The sequence below is a fragment of the Barbus barbus genome, assembly GCF_936440315.1.
Source record: "Barbus barbus genome assembly, chromosome: 3".
NCBI classification, from domain to species: Eukaryota; Metazoa; Chordata; class Actinopteri; order Cypriniformes; family Cyprinidae; genus Barbus; species Barbus barbus.
In genome coordinates this window covers 41,748,664-41,763,759 of record NC_136731.1, presented here as the reverse complement: position 1 = coordinate 41,763,759, position 15,096 = coordinate 41,748,664, and the positions used below count along the sequence as shown (strand labels likewise).

Sequence of the window (15,096 nt, the reverse complement as noted above, 5' to 3'; positions counted from 1 at the left end):
CTTTTGCCTGAATGACGGCCAATGCTCCAATCAAACGCCAGGGTCCGCTGTCCTCCGCCCAATCAGGTGGCGCGTCGCGGCGGTGGGCGGGGCTTCGTGGGCTGGTCTAAAGGGCCGCTTCGGCGCGCTCGGATTTCAGCTGGTCCGGGCGGAGTCCATGCGGGATAAAGGACTTAAGCGAATTCAGTCCAGCTGAAGGCTTTCTAACGCGTTTTAGCGAGCACATTACCCGCTCAACATGACTACGACGACCAACTTCCAAGGCATGGAGCCTGGTGCCAAAAACAGCTCCAGGTAAACGCGTTTAATGGGGTTTGTTGAGATCAGAAGCGAGACAAAAGAAGAGCGGAGCTCAGAGCTGGAGGTGATGAGGATGAGGATGATGATGATGATGATGATGGTGGTGGCCTGATGGATGCATTCCTCCAATGCATGCATGCAAATGAAGCTTATCAGCCTGAATACGAGGATTTAATGGATTTGGATTGATTTCACGTTTTCATTTGTTCTGAATGAACCCAGACTGTCTGCCACCACCATCATCTTCCTCATCCTCATGGCCATGAAGACCCATCCACCCGTATTCTGATCCGAGATTCACTCCAGGCTCATTGCATGCATGTAGTTTGATGTGATGTCTGGTGTTTTGATGTGGATGGTGCCCAAACTTCACCCAGCATAAAGGAATGGGGCTGGCAGGCTGCCACTGCCATCTCAAACTGGGTGATATGCTTTAAACATTGTGCATTGCGTTGGTTTCATGAATAGATGTTTTTATCAGTTTAATCCCAGTCATCTGACTGTTCAGTCAGTGTAACCTCGAGCCCTGGCCCAAAGATACACGCTCCATTGTCCTTAAAAGGTTTCTGATACTAGGGTTGGAACAGATGCATTGAATTTCGTCCAGCCAGCCAGTGGAAGGTTTGTCTGGCCAAAGGACTTTGTGATCCAAGCTAACAGGTTATTTATTTTTTTTAGGTGCATTTGTGTGTCCAGAAATGATCTCATTTGTAACTTTCAAAGGAGGGATGGAGATGCATTCAGGCATTTGCATGTCAAAAATGTTGCAGTGGCTTTTGTTTCCGGCTGATGCACAGAAACAAGGTTGGATCTTAAATGAGGATCATGGCATTGTCTAGTATGTTAATCCTAATACAAGACATCCTGCTTTTGGCTCTTGCTGCAACATGTTGCCACCCTCTCCACCACCTTTGAAGCTCTTTTCCCTGTCATTTTCCCCAGTTTGAGTCTTTAAATCCTGCATGTCTGGGGTTTCCCTCAGTGGAACGGCCAGAAATGTAGGTCAAGCCGAGAGCAGGCGTGTTTATTGGTCACTCGGTCTGATTTAGGGATGTTTTCGACATGCATCTTGGGCTTGAGGAGGGATTTTTAATGCCATGTGTCTCCAGTGTCGGTTGGGTGGGGTCTCGAGCGAGCGGCCTTCTCTAATAAAGTCCCCTGATCTGATCCCGAGCTTTAGTCTGGTTAAGGCATTAGCTGTTTAACCAGTCCATCCAGACGGCACTGGATGGTTTTATAATCGCTGCACCGTCGATTCCTTTGACAAAAGAAGCAGAAAGTTGCATTAGGATGGAGGCGACCCTGACAGCTGCCGGTGGGTGTCAGCTGGTCTCTCTCTGCCGAGGGAGGGAGGGAGGGTTGTTGAGATCAGCATTGCTGTTTTCAAAAGCATCGATTAGGGCTTCCCTCGACCGCATCAATCACAGATCTGCTGCTTTTCATCCGGGTCGGTCCACGCCCACCCTCGTGTCTTTTTAATGACTCAACATATGTGCTGAATGAAAACCATCCAACACTGGAATCTGTACATGGTGTGAGCAGATGAGCTCTGGTCAGCTGTGTGTTTCTCAGTTTAGGGGTGGGCAATATGACCCAAGTCATTCGTTGTACGAGTCACTTAATATCACATAACAAATTTACATCACAGCATAGATATTCTTGTTCTCAGTATTGTGCATATTTGATTAATTATGTGGTAATGCGTATTCATGTAGGTCAAATCGTAGGGCAATGCAAAGGTCATGGGTTCGATTTCCTGTGCATGAATGAACTGAAGTCAATTTGGATTAAAGTATCTGCCAAATGTATTTTGCATATTCAATGTTTTTTCATTGATCATGCAAAACGCTTTATTTATTAAAAGGTCATTTTGTAAAACTAATATGATTTTTGTAAGGCTCCATTGACCGAAAAGCATATTTTATTGAACTGTTCTTCTTGAAACCGATATTAGGCCTTCTTGAAAGATTTTGTCATATCAAACTGAAAGTCGTTCGCTATATATTTTTAAGGAAAATCTTAAATTATTGTATGTAATTGTCTATTGTCTATTATCCAAAGCGACTTACATTGCATTCAAGTTACAGTTTTTACATTTTATCAGCTCTTGATTGACCAACAGCATGATTGTCTGTGTCATAAATGACTAAACTCGTGACTTATTTATGACATGCGTTGCTTTTGAATTTTTTCATGTTGCTTCCTTGTTCTGACACGTAAACAATGTAAAAAGGTCATTTCTGCTGTTATCATGGATTTAAATCTCTACCGTTGACGCATCTCTACCGCTGCATGGTACAAGCATCATGAAGTCCCACTTTGTTTCCTTCGTGTGCTGTTCATTTTTCTACTGTGTAGTTGATTTGTTGGGCATCATTTTTCTGACCCATGTCTTGTAGGGTGTTGCGTCCCCCTGGCGGAGCCTCTAATATTTCCTTCGGCACAGATGATGAAAAGCCTGTGCGCAAAAACAAGATGGCCTCCAGTATCTTTGCTGAACCTGACGACCCTCATGCCCATCGGAGGAACAACCCACCAGGTACAACACACACACACACACACCTGGTTTAAATTCTGTGTCTGGTCAGGTATTTTAATACTTGCATTATTTAAAACCAGCACAGCATTGTCACCCTTACATGTTCAACAACTAAAGATGATTTCCGCAAATGTTTGCTATAAATGAATATATTTAAAAATATATATTTTTGAGTCTTTTCTGCTCACCTAGGCTGCATTTATTTGATCAAAAATACAGGAAAAAAATGTAAAATTGTGAAATATTATTACAATTTAAAATGTAATTTATTTCTGGGATCAAAGCTGAATTTTCAGCATCATTTCTCCAGTGTCACATGATCCTTCAGAAATCATTCGAAGATGCTGATTTGATCAAGAAACACTTGTGATTAATGTTATTTAAAATGGAAGTCTTTTGTAACGTAAATCTGTCAGTTTAGATTAATAAAAAAAGTGGTGGTTTTGAATTGTGTTTTTAGCAGAAATGTATATCTAAATTTGTTATTGTGCACTGTAATAAAATGAATTCAAAATATAATACATCTTGTTCACGAGCGTACGATCAATTTTTTTATTTAAATAGGAAAATATGTAAAAACTGATCATGACGTAAGGTCTTTAAAACGGATCAGCATCTATCAGCACATAGAGACTATAAGTGACGTTTTGTTTAACACATTTGCTTGCTCAGATACACAACATTGTCGCATGCAGTGATTTTAGCTAGTGTTTAGAGACTTTGTAAGATTTTCCACAGTTATCAGTCCTCACTAACACTTACTCGACCACAAGTGTGTCAGCATACCTTTGGCATGATGTCATTTCCTGGGCAAATATCCTGACAGTCCAGTGATTCAGGAAGTGACTCGTGATGTTGGGAATGATAGGGCGAGTGACCTCATGATGACGCATCCAGTCCAGAGAGTCTGTTTTACACAGAAATGTTGACTATAAATATACCTCAATTTTATTTAATAATTGAAAGCTATTTTCCCAGTGCTGTGTTTGTATGCTTGAAGCAGCACGTTGTTAGTTTAGCAACATGTCAAACTCTACTGAAATCGCGCATTTCCCATGTGCTTCACACGCTGCTCCAAATCCATCACTTATGTAGGATGTTCCCTCAGAAGGGAGCTGCCTATGTAGACAGCGAGGCACCTTGTCAGCAGTTTGACAGCAGCTTCGTTTTCTGGAAAAGAAACGCATTGTGTTTTGAATGCAGCCAGTAGTCGTGCGCTTAGCCCTGCGCAAGCTCCTATACGGATAAACGCTGGTATGGGGATAATCTGAGCTTTGATTCAGCGCTAATGCTTCACTCGGGCAGGTGTCCTTCGTATATCTGGTTATTCTCTCTCTAAAGGCGTTTGCCTGGCTCCCGTCTGAGATGTTGAATCCTCCTGCAGCGTTTGGGCCGTCTGGTTATTTTAAAGCTGCAACTCTGAACACAAAGCTTGAGAATTCAGTAGCAAGCAAACTAGATATGCATTAGCAGATCTGAGCATCCCCAAAAAAGGAATGTCTTTCAAAGATTTGATGCCATGAACTTTACGTCTTCTGGGGCCAGATGTATAAACCTGGCCTCTGTGTTAAGACAGTGTCTTAAGAACCAGTTTGACCAACTAGCAAGGGGTAATCAGTCTTATATTTTGGATTCAGCTTAGACTAATCTACATATTAATGCAACCGAATTTTAAAATGTTTTGACCAGCCTTAAAGAACAACATTAGATGACTAACTTTTAAGACTAGTCTAAACCTTTTATGCAACCGGCCCCACATCTTGGAGACCGTAAATGACTGAAATGAATTTTGCCTTCCGACTTTAGGGAAAACTCTTGGCATTTTCATGTACAGTATGCATGAGTCTAGAATCTGTTGATTTATGGCAGGGTTCCTCAAATCTTTCCCTGGAGGTCCAGTCTGCTGCAGAGTTTAGCTCCAACTCTGATCAAACTCCCCTACCTGTGATTTTCTAATGATCCTGAAGACTCGGATCAGCATGCTCAGGTGTGTTTGATTAGGGTTAGAGCTAAACTCTGCAGGAGTGGGCCAGATTTGAGGATGCCTGATTTATAGTGTCGGTCCGATTTGAATGAGCTGCTGTCGTGTCTGACAGGAAGTTCAGCGTGTCGGTCAGAGGTGCCTGACAGGATGTCGTTGTAATTGTCTATTGTGTGTTGTAAGGGGTTTTAGTTTATTTTTGTCGGCTAATGGAGCATAACAGTCGGTTCTGGAAGTTCAAATCCCATTACATTTTTCTCATTAAAGCAATACATCAAGGGTGAATAGTGTACAAATGTAACAAATGGATATCATCATACTTTCCCCAGTTGGTTAATCACAGTACATTTGAGAGAATTGTTTTGTATTACGGAAATGCTATGTTTAAATAAGCAAATGAGGCATTTTCTAATTAAATATGCACTAATTTGCAAACATTTCCAGAGAATAAATCTGAACGCTGGATAAAGCCGGGTTCAAAATTCCTAGTTTGCTGATGTATTGGAGGTTTTTACAGAAGGAATATTTTGATCTCTTTATCACTGCATAAATCCTGCCAAGGTCTGAGGAAAAAAAAAAAAACCTTTTCACCATATTTTAGGAATAAAATGCCATTTTTATCAGTGTGAATGATATATGAACAAAGCCCTCAGTAAAAACCTTCTTATAAAGCAGCTGTTTTTCCATTGTAAGCTAAGACTAGATCAATCTAAAATGACTGTTTATTGGCAAGCATGTTGAAGATTAGATTTATTAAATAAGCTTTTAGCCACAAAAGCAGTTTGTTTGGCGTTTCAAAGCTGCTTCTTCACTGACATCCATTTAAAGAAACAGCCTCTTGTCTCCTTGCCAGTGTGTTGCAGCATTATGCTGTTTTTTTGATAACCTTGAAGGCTTGCCTTAAAGCGGCTTTGTTAATGTTATTCCTGTCAAAAACTCCACTTCCCATAATCCTGCAGAATCACTGTTACCATGGCAACAGGAGTCACTGCAAAATGGCTCAGCAGTGACCGGACGCTCCCATGAAACACTGATGTCATCGAGCCCGTCTCCCTACGATTACACATGCATTGGGCATTTCTGAACATTTAGCAAAAATTAAATGATCTTTTTATCTTTCTCTTTATCCAAATTTAAGTGAGACGTTCATCTGTTATTTCATATCTGGTCTGTTTTCGTGACTCAGAAACTGTATAGAGAAAGTCGCTTGCAGAGCAAATCCTGCTGAAGAAGTGTGTGTCTCTATTGAGCTCATTTGATGCTCATAATCACTCCATTGACTCATAATAGGATGCTGCATTTCTTTTGTCCATCAAACCAAAAGCTCTTTGTTTCTTGCGTGTTGAAATGCAAGCAGCTGCTGTTGTTCTTCTAGACGTGTTGAGGACTCTGACCTCAGGGTCGCGTCACTCAAACACTCCTCAAAGCCTTGAGGTGTGTGTGTGTGTGTGTCATCTGGAGTGTGTCGTCTTTGGTAATAAATGCTGTCTGTGGTAATAGCAGCTCATTCAGGTCACCGGTGGCTGTTTTTCCTCCCACATCAAACAAACCTGTTGCAAATGTGTCTTATTTCAGCATCTGATTCCAGAAAACACCGTATCATGTTGTTTTATGACTCAAGCGGTGACCCAACATTGAACCTGAATTGTTTATTCTACAAAATGACCTTAAAATCAAAGTCATGGATATCTACATGGAATATGGAAAATATTTATGACATGATGATTGAATTGTAAATGCAAACAGCGGAAGTGATTTACCAGCCAAACAAATGCTGGTTTGATGTCTTTGTTCTTTACTCCTTTAAAGTTTTTGTATTTATTGACTCTGTGATCTGTACCGGTACCTGTGGTCTTGTGTTTTGTGCCGGTGGTCTGATGTGAGTGTGTTGTGGTCTCAGGTGGAGAAGCGTCTGGGGTCCTGTGCGGTGAACCCTCGGCTCCTCTGAGGCGATGCCAACCCGTCATCGTCTATGATAACGGCGCTCCCGGCGAACCGCCCGCCAACAACACGGTGAGTTCACAGACACACCTCAGATAAAACACGAGGGTAATGAGTGTGACGTGAATGTAGGTCATTCGGTGTAGTTTACTCGCACCCATTCATGGATGTAATGCTCGTAGTCAACATGAGCCTTATTTACTTGGTGCATGTTCCTGGTGTTACTGTCAGCAATTCATCTGTACATTTTATTCTGAAGGAAAAAGAGAATACATTTTCAATGTTGGTGTGCAATGATTAATCTTGAAGTGTAATACCAGACAAATTCAAGACTAGCAGAAAATGCATACAGTTAATGAATACAGAAATTGTTATTAATTAGAAATATTGTTTACTGCAAGCTTTCATCAAAATAAATAAAATGCAAAAATCTTATGTGCAATGATTAATCAAGTACTATGAAGCCAGAGAGATTCCAGACAGACAGGAAATGCATGATTAAATATTAATGAATTAATTTATTTTGTAAGATTTGTTTCCTACAGGCTTTCATCATAATTTGAAATAAGTTTACAGTGGTTAATCATGAAATGTAATGCCTGACAAATTCAAGACGATACAAATGCATTTATAACAAATATTTATTTAGCTGAAATATTGTTTTTGCAACCTGTCAACATGACACAAATACTTTAATTATTGGACAATTGATTTTTAAAGTCAGAGATTCAAGACAGACAGAAAATACATATATAATGTAATATACTGTAATTTGTAATATGTATATTATACATTTATTTTTTTGTAAGATTGTTTTCTGTATCCTTAAAACGAATACTCATTTATAGCATAAACATTTATTTATTTGAATGACTAATCATGAACAAAGGCCAGGCACATTCAAGACATGGGAGAATATACATAAAAATAAATCTTAATATACAGTATGCATTATGAGACCAGAGACTTTCAGGACTGACGGAAAATTAAGTATTATATCATATATTATTTATTCTGTAAAGTGTCTAACAGATTGACCTATTGAATGGCTAATTCTATTTCTCGACAATATCCTGTGCCTGAAGTTCAGAGTGGTTTAATTATTGTAACTGTTTTTGGCTCACAGTAATGCTGTTAACTGACTGGATGAGAGTCTAAAATAACACCGTTAGCTGGGTGGGGTACAAACGAACAGCCGCAGGGTCTGTGGAAACACACACACACACACACACACACACACACAGCTGTTCTCCGGGTCAGTGAAACCACAGAGCTTTTTATGTGAACAGATTGATTCATTTGTCCTTCACAGGAGGAACTTCTTTCTGAATTTATCTGGTTGTCTTTGAAATGTTTGAAATCTTTGAAATTTCTATTGTGTCTGTATTGAATGCTCTTATAGAACACTTTTATTAACATGATCATGAATCAAAACTAGTAACTTGATCTCGCTCTGAAAAGTTTCTGTTGGTGCTGTGTGTGCGCACAGAGAGATAACACTATGAAGTATTGTTCAGGAAGTATTACTGTATTGTTTTCACTGGATATGGAGTGTCCCTCAGAAATGCATCACATTAAGAGTTATGTTGACCTCTGAAGCAAATACTTGTCCATGTTTGGTGTATAATGCATCTGATCTGAATCTGCTCTTGTTTTGCAGGATCAAATTGAATATGAGCAAGAGAACAACGGTGAGAATAATTTATTTTCAGTATTTGGTTGTCTTGTTGCTTTGTTTTGGTGACGCGTGACTCTCATTCGTTGAGGAATGCTGTTAATAAACGCTTGCTGAAGGCCTGCTTTAGTTCTGGAATGTTCCTCTCTCTCTTAACATTTATTCCATGATTCCACGTCTGCCGGCTTCGGTCTGGTCTTCTCGTTAAGGACGGCTGCAGTAACACTGATTCTGTACTTCAGATGACGGCTCGTCTCTCGGGACGGAGTGAGGGAATTGCATTAGAAATCCAACACGTCTAGGGAAACTCTGACCTAGCAGACAAACGTCACACGCTGCGATTTGCATTTGTTGATTTAATCTGCATTCATTTGTATGTTGACATGGCTCGGCCATTTTCATGTGATTTTTTATTTTATAACAAATGGTCAAAGTAGTGCTTAGCCTTTAGAAAATGTTGATTTAAACTCTGCAGTTAAAACTAAATTTGAACTTTATTTTACATTAATTGAAAGGTTAGCCATGACGGATGTCTACATATTGTTTAAAACTTATTCATATGGGTATTTTTCTCAATCTTAAAACAGTAATTTACATTTAAATATTTACTAGTTGTAGCAGTAATAAAAATATAAAATTATTGTATATAATATGTGTATATTTTAATATAAAATTAACTTTTACATTCATTTAGAAATCATGACAAATGTATTATTATTATTATTATGATGAAGTGGGTCTCCCACATTTAAATGTTCCGAGTAGTTTTTACATAATAAAATGTTAATAATAATCAGCTATATAAAAATGAGAGCACTTCAACAATAATAAACTATTATAACTACTACTGCTGTAGTTTACATTTTAGTAATCATTATTTTAAAAAATATTTACTTATTTAATATGCCTTAAACTAGCTGCTTATTCTTATAACCCTATCGACTTTTTATGCTGTTAATTTTGACCATACTGTAACTCTTAAGCACAGAAGTGTTCATTATGCATGGCATGTTTAGTGGTTGATCTGAGTCTGTTTACCAGTCCTGCTCTAGTGTTCATTTTCTGCTTTATTTAATGCAAATAGTGTAAATATTATCCGCTCCTGGGGACTCCATGTCTGCTGGCTGTGGCTTTTTAGCAGTAAACAGTTTTGCGTAATATCTGGCCTCAGCTCATCTGAGCAAATGTCTGTACTCTGAATTCAAACACACAGATAATGCTGTATAAAGAGCTGCACTTTAACTAACCTGCTCGGCGAGATTCTTTTCAGTTTATGGATGTCCATTATATCACCCATTACAGCAAGAATTATAGAGTGGTTGGCACAATGTGTCAAATTATATACATTATATAGCAGTTTGTTATTTGGGGTTGGCACAATATGTCAAATTAAAGCACTGCATTCAGATAGTTATGTAGAATATATTTCAGGCTGTACCGATGTACATTACTGCGTGCTCATGAGTCGAATGCTTCTCCTGGGAGCGTAGGAGTTCTTCAGTGAGCCGTATCTGAGTCATCTTACCAAACACTTCCAGGAAGACCGATGATCCATTAGACACTCAGTCCTGATGTGCTGAGTGAGTTTGTGATCGTAGTTCTGAAGCACCGCTGCTTTCACATGCATTCAGTAACATGGCAAAACTAAAAAACAAACAAAACTGGGTTTTTCAGCATCCAGATCTTGCTTCGTAAAGGAATGGTTCACCAAAATATGAGAAGTGTCATTTACTCTCATGTTGTTCCAAACCTGTAGGAGTGTTTTTTTTTCTGTTGAACAGAAAAGAAGATATTTAGAAGAATGTTGGTAGTTAAACTATTAGCCATTGGTTTCCATAGTATGGGGTAAATACTATGGAAGTCCACAGCTACCATCAACTTTTTTTTTTTTTTACCAACATTCGTCTTTTTTTTTTTTTGTTCAACAGAAGGAAAACTCCTACAGGTTTGGATTATCTTGAGGGTGAGTGAAATGATGACAATTAAAATTTTTGGGCAAACCGTCTCTTTAAGAGGAACCATCTTAGTATTGAGATGTCAAAAGGTTAAATAATGAAATGTTAAAATTACCATGAACTGCACAGACCAAATAATACGCAAAATGATCAACAAACTGAATGGGGAAAAAATGTTTCAGTGTCTTTTTAGACGTCCTTTGAATGGTTTCATGCAGCAAATAATTTCTAAACCATGTTCACTCACTTCAACTTAATCAGTGTTTGTCATGTGGATGATATGGTGTTATTTTGTACATTTTAAAAATCAACCCTTCGACATTGCATCTGTCTGACGTAATTTAGTTAGTTTAGAAGCATGCATATGGTTAGTTGTAGTTTATTTGCTTTAACCAAAGGTGCTCAAACCAGGGATCTTTGATTTGGCCCACCATGTAATATAACAAGAATAGACATGCCATCAAAGCATATTTTAAATTTGTATTTGAGTGTTTTTGTTTTAATGCGTTAAAATGTAAAAAAAAAAAAAAAAAAAAATTTTATTTGTCACATACATAATTATACAGGGTATAACCAGCAGTGAAATGTAAGTCAGGTCCACTCCAAGGACAGTGCAATTGTATAGAATACAAATATTAAGAAAAAGAAAAGTATAAATAAAAAGAATAAAATAAAAGAGAAAAAAAATATAAATGTGCAGGTCAGTATGTTGTTGACATAGTAATATAACCGGAATGTGCAAAAAAAAGTCGTACAGGGTATTTAAATGGCAGCATATGAGGTAGAAAAAATTATGAATAGCTTATTGATATAGTGATATTGACATGGAGTCAAGTGATGTTATGACATACTTGCCGTCACACTTGCAAACAGTGCTGTTGGCATCAGAATCCGCGTGTCCGATGGAGTGGGTCACTAACGGTAGTCGCTCTGTGTTTGTGTTTTCCAGAGGAGGTCGTGGAGCAGAAAGAGGAAGCCGCACAGCCTTCTGCCCCGTCTGCTGCCAACAACCCCTCTGGCCGGAGGAACCCACCTGGTGGCAAATCCAGTCTGATCCTGGGCTGAAACGGCCTTCACTGAACTTTCTTTGCTCTTTCGGTCTTTTTTTCTGTTTTTTTTTTTTTTTTTTTTTTTTTTATTAAAGGAATTCCCCTTCCTTCACTCTTCTGGTGAGCCATGGAAATTTTTTGTCCTCCACAGTCTTTTCATTTTTTCTATTGCAAAAAAAGAGAAGCGATCGTTGACAGAAGCACTTTATGTAAGAGGTCCGTTTCAGCCGCTCCTGCAGGAATAATGGCATGAGAGATTCAGATCGACTTTTAATCTGCCCTGGTGTAAGTCATTAAAGGAAAAAGGACAAAAAAAAAAAGATTTGTTGCGCAAAATTTCTAAGTAAAAATAAAGATTGATATGAATTTGGTGGTGTTTGATTGGAGTGTTATTGTCAAATCCAATTTTATTCCATAACCATTCATTCATGTAACCTCAATTTTGTACTTTTTCATCATTGGTTACTTGGAAAAGAAAGTACAGAAAGTGTTGGCATGCTTTTTAAACAAGCCTAAGTTTCAGTCCTGTTTCCAATGCCGGCTCTCAACACAATCCACACAATCTGTCACAATTCATGCAGGAACATATACACTTCTTTTTTTTTTTTTTTTCAGTGCATCATGTCATATGAGGAAGTAAGAGCCCATTTGTAAATTTTATGTGCAAGGCTTCCGGTCTCATCTGCGTCAAGCTATTTTTAGCTGTAGAAAACAGCTTGTTTTGCTGCTTGATATTACAGATTGGTGTGCCTTGCACCATTATTTTAATATATTATCTTAATTATGAACACATTGGTTTGTAGTTCAGACAGTTTTACCATTTACTGCAAGTTGTTATTCTTATTTCCTTTCAGCGGCTAACAAACCATAGGCTACTTCCACGTTGAAGAATAAAGTGGGACAGCAAGTTATCAATGTATGCAGCCGTTTGCCAGAACAAAGTGGCAGACTTGTTCAGATGACAATATGCTGTGAAAATTATTTGGGTCATTTATTCCAAGATGTAGACTAATCTGTGATTTTGAAGTACCGTAAACATCCACACCGGTGCGGTGACTGACTGCCACACATTCACCTCAAAACATTAGATTCATTCGCGCTGGAGCCGTGCCGGAGCGATGCAAGAAGATATAATTCCACAAGCAGCTGCAATTCCAGGTTTTCAAACAGAGATGGCGACAAAGAGGCAAAACTTACAGACTACAGCTTTTAATATCACGAGATCACGTCACAACGCTAGAAGGCGTACTCATTGAATTGGGTGCAGCAAAGTTGATTAACTTGTACTTAAGTAAAAGTAAGACTTAAACATATACTCATGAAAGTACAAGTACCCGAAAAACTATTTACAGTAACGAGTAATTTGTTACCGTCAAGACTGGTCACTTCCTGGTAAATTTCATAAAAGGGCTGAGTTTTATGATGTCATCTGAGGTTTGACCTGATGATTTACCAGCAATACATATATGTTAAGATGATGCTGATGCTAATAAAGACACAGACAGTGCTGGGTAGATTACTTGCAAACTGTAGAATCAGAGTCCATACTGATTCCAAACTGCATGACAAAAATGGATCAATTCTGAATAATTTATTGCTATTGTAAATAATATGTAATCATGTAGGTGTAATCATCTAATCAAGAATTTAATATAATCTAATTAAAGTTAGGCCTACTTAATGTTTGAAATCTGATTAGTAATCCAGATTACATGTAATCAGTTACTACCCCGGCACTGAACACAGATGATCAAATAGACGTCTATTAGATGTCTTTAGGATGTTTATGATTTAGAATGTATGTAAAAGTGACATCTGGAAGACGTCTGTCAGACGTTTATGGACAGCAGATCATTTGTGTCAGATTAGATTTTCGAATTTTAATTCCTCTCTGGAAATAAACACTGAATATATAATTCAAGATGGTCTTTTGTAACTTTAATGTCTTTGTCCCCTGTAGGGAAGGTTATATTTCTGATGTATTACACGTGTTTGCGCTGTTTCCCACAACAGGACAAACGGATTTGGACACGTTCAATTTGTCGCGTGTAGACAGCTAGCTAGCCTACATTCATAGGGTATAGAAACAGGGAAGGCTATTTATTTTTAAGTTATATGGTAAAGTTAGACCCTTATAACATCCAACACCCCAGAATGGAGCCAAAATCCATTACGGGATTAAATAAAAAATATAATAGTGAATTATTTTTCTTTAAAAATATTTTGAGGAATGTGTGACTAAAATATTTGAAACATTTAGGCAATCATGCTTTATTTGCACAGATGAATTAATTAAAGACTGATGTTAGGCTATCTTTTTTTTGTGTAACGGAATTCTAATTTACAAGTATTCATTATTTTTGGAACAATTAAATCTATAAAAGCCAACTATTAGTACCTGAGATGTATGATCACGTATTTTTGCATTGCTCAGTCCTGCTTTGGTTTCATTTTGGATAAAAATAAAATATCTGGTCTTAAAGCTTATGAAATCTTTAAGTTACATTAATCATTGAACTCATATGAAAGCAATATGAGAGCGTGAGAGTGTGTGTGTCTGTAGCGCTGGATATCAGTCATGTGATCAGCATGGCCTCTGTCTATGGCCCAATCACAGCTGCACTGATATTCAGATCAACAGCACTATTACTCATGTATTATGGATTCAATTTTGGAACCATGAAGAAAGCAGATAGATCCAGACCTACAGATGTAACGATTACTGACTATTGAACGGTAAGATCTTTAGAGAGGAAAATCCATAACACCAGAAGAATGGGGTGAAAGTGGTTGTGAATGTGTGTAGATGTGTGTTAGTTACAGAATCAGAGAATGACACCATTCCTCTGTCATAGTCCAGATCAACTCTCACACACTCAACATACTGTTTAACACCAAAGCCAGCCCATTTATTCAGTCCATTCACCATCGGTAAGGGAAATTAATCCCTTCCGCTGGTTTGATGCTGTAGTTACTCCAGGAATGACTCTCTTTAACCTCCACATCCCAGCAGTGTGTTCCTGAGTTAAAACCCTCTGAACATAGTATGACTTGTCAAATCTCTCTGGATTATCAGGAATCAGTTTGTCCCTACTGTATTTCACACTGGTCAGATCATCAGGACAAGACGAGGATGAGCCGTGTTTGGATCCAGAATCACAGGAGCTGATGAAACACAGTCAACAGGTAAATTCATATAATGCACACAATGCAAAAAAAAATTTAATCTCCCCCTGCATCATTTCTAGTGTATGTGTAAGAGCACAGATCTTGTCCAGACTCACTGTTCTGGACAATGTCGGAATACAGTTTCTAATTCATAATTACTCAACTTACTAATACAAAGAAGCACCAGCCTGTATACAGTAAGACTTCTTTGCAATTGGAAATACTCAAAGAGTACATGGTAAAACAGAAGACACCATAGATTTCAACTATGCTTTTCACTTTAGAAGGCCTACAGTTTCAGGTTCAAAATAAGTCCTGCAGAATTGTTTGATAATTCTTTATTAATTACTAATGAGTTCCCTATATTTTCACTTTAGAATACTGTTTCAGGTTCTAAGTAATTCTTGCGGAATTATCTAATAATTCTTTATTAATTACTAATGGGTTCCCAATATTTTCACTTTAGAATAGGCCTACTGTTTCAGGTT

At 38.1% G+C, this 15,096-nt stretch overlaps 1 protein-coding gene across 1 annotated transcript; it reads left to right on the top strand.

Moving 5' to 3' along the window:
• The first annotated feature begins 78 nt into the window (after nucleotides 1–78).
• On the top strand, nucleotides 79–11,820 carry LOC306857518 (jupiter microtubule associated homolog 1-like). The gene is made up of 5 exons (XM_079397498.1): nucleotides 79–294; nucleotides 2,700–2,839; nucleotides 6,721–6,833; nucleotides 8,422–8,452; nucleotides 11,341–11,820. The coding sequence occupies exons 1-5, from the start codon at nucleotides 239–241 to the stop codon at nucleotides 11,454–11,456; spliced, it is 456 nt and encodes a 151-aa protein (XP_079253624.1). The 5' UTR covers nucleotides 79–238; the 3' UTR covers nucleotides 11,457–11,820.
• Nucleotides 11,821–15,096: the final 3,276 nt, after the last annotated feature.

Bases quoted from the DNA above. Each gene is read 5' to 3' on its own strand.
- LOC306857518 (XM_079397498.1), top strand. From the start codon at position 239: ATGACTACGACGACCAACTTCCAAGGCATGGAGCCTGGTGCCAAAAAC. The intron at 295-2,699 runs GTAAACGCGTTT...CATGTCTTGTAG, and splicing joins GGTGCCAAAAACAGCTCCAG to GGTGTTGCGTCCCCCTGGCG. The intron at 6,834-8,421 runs GTGAGTTCACAG...CTTGTTTTGCAG, and splicing joins AACCGCCCGCCAACAACACG to GATCAAATTGAATATGAGCA.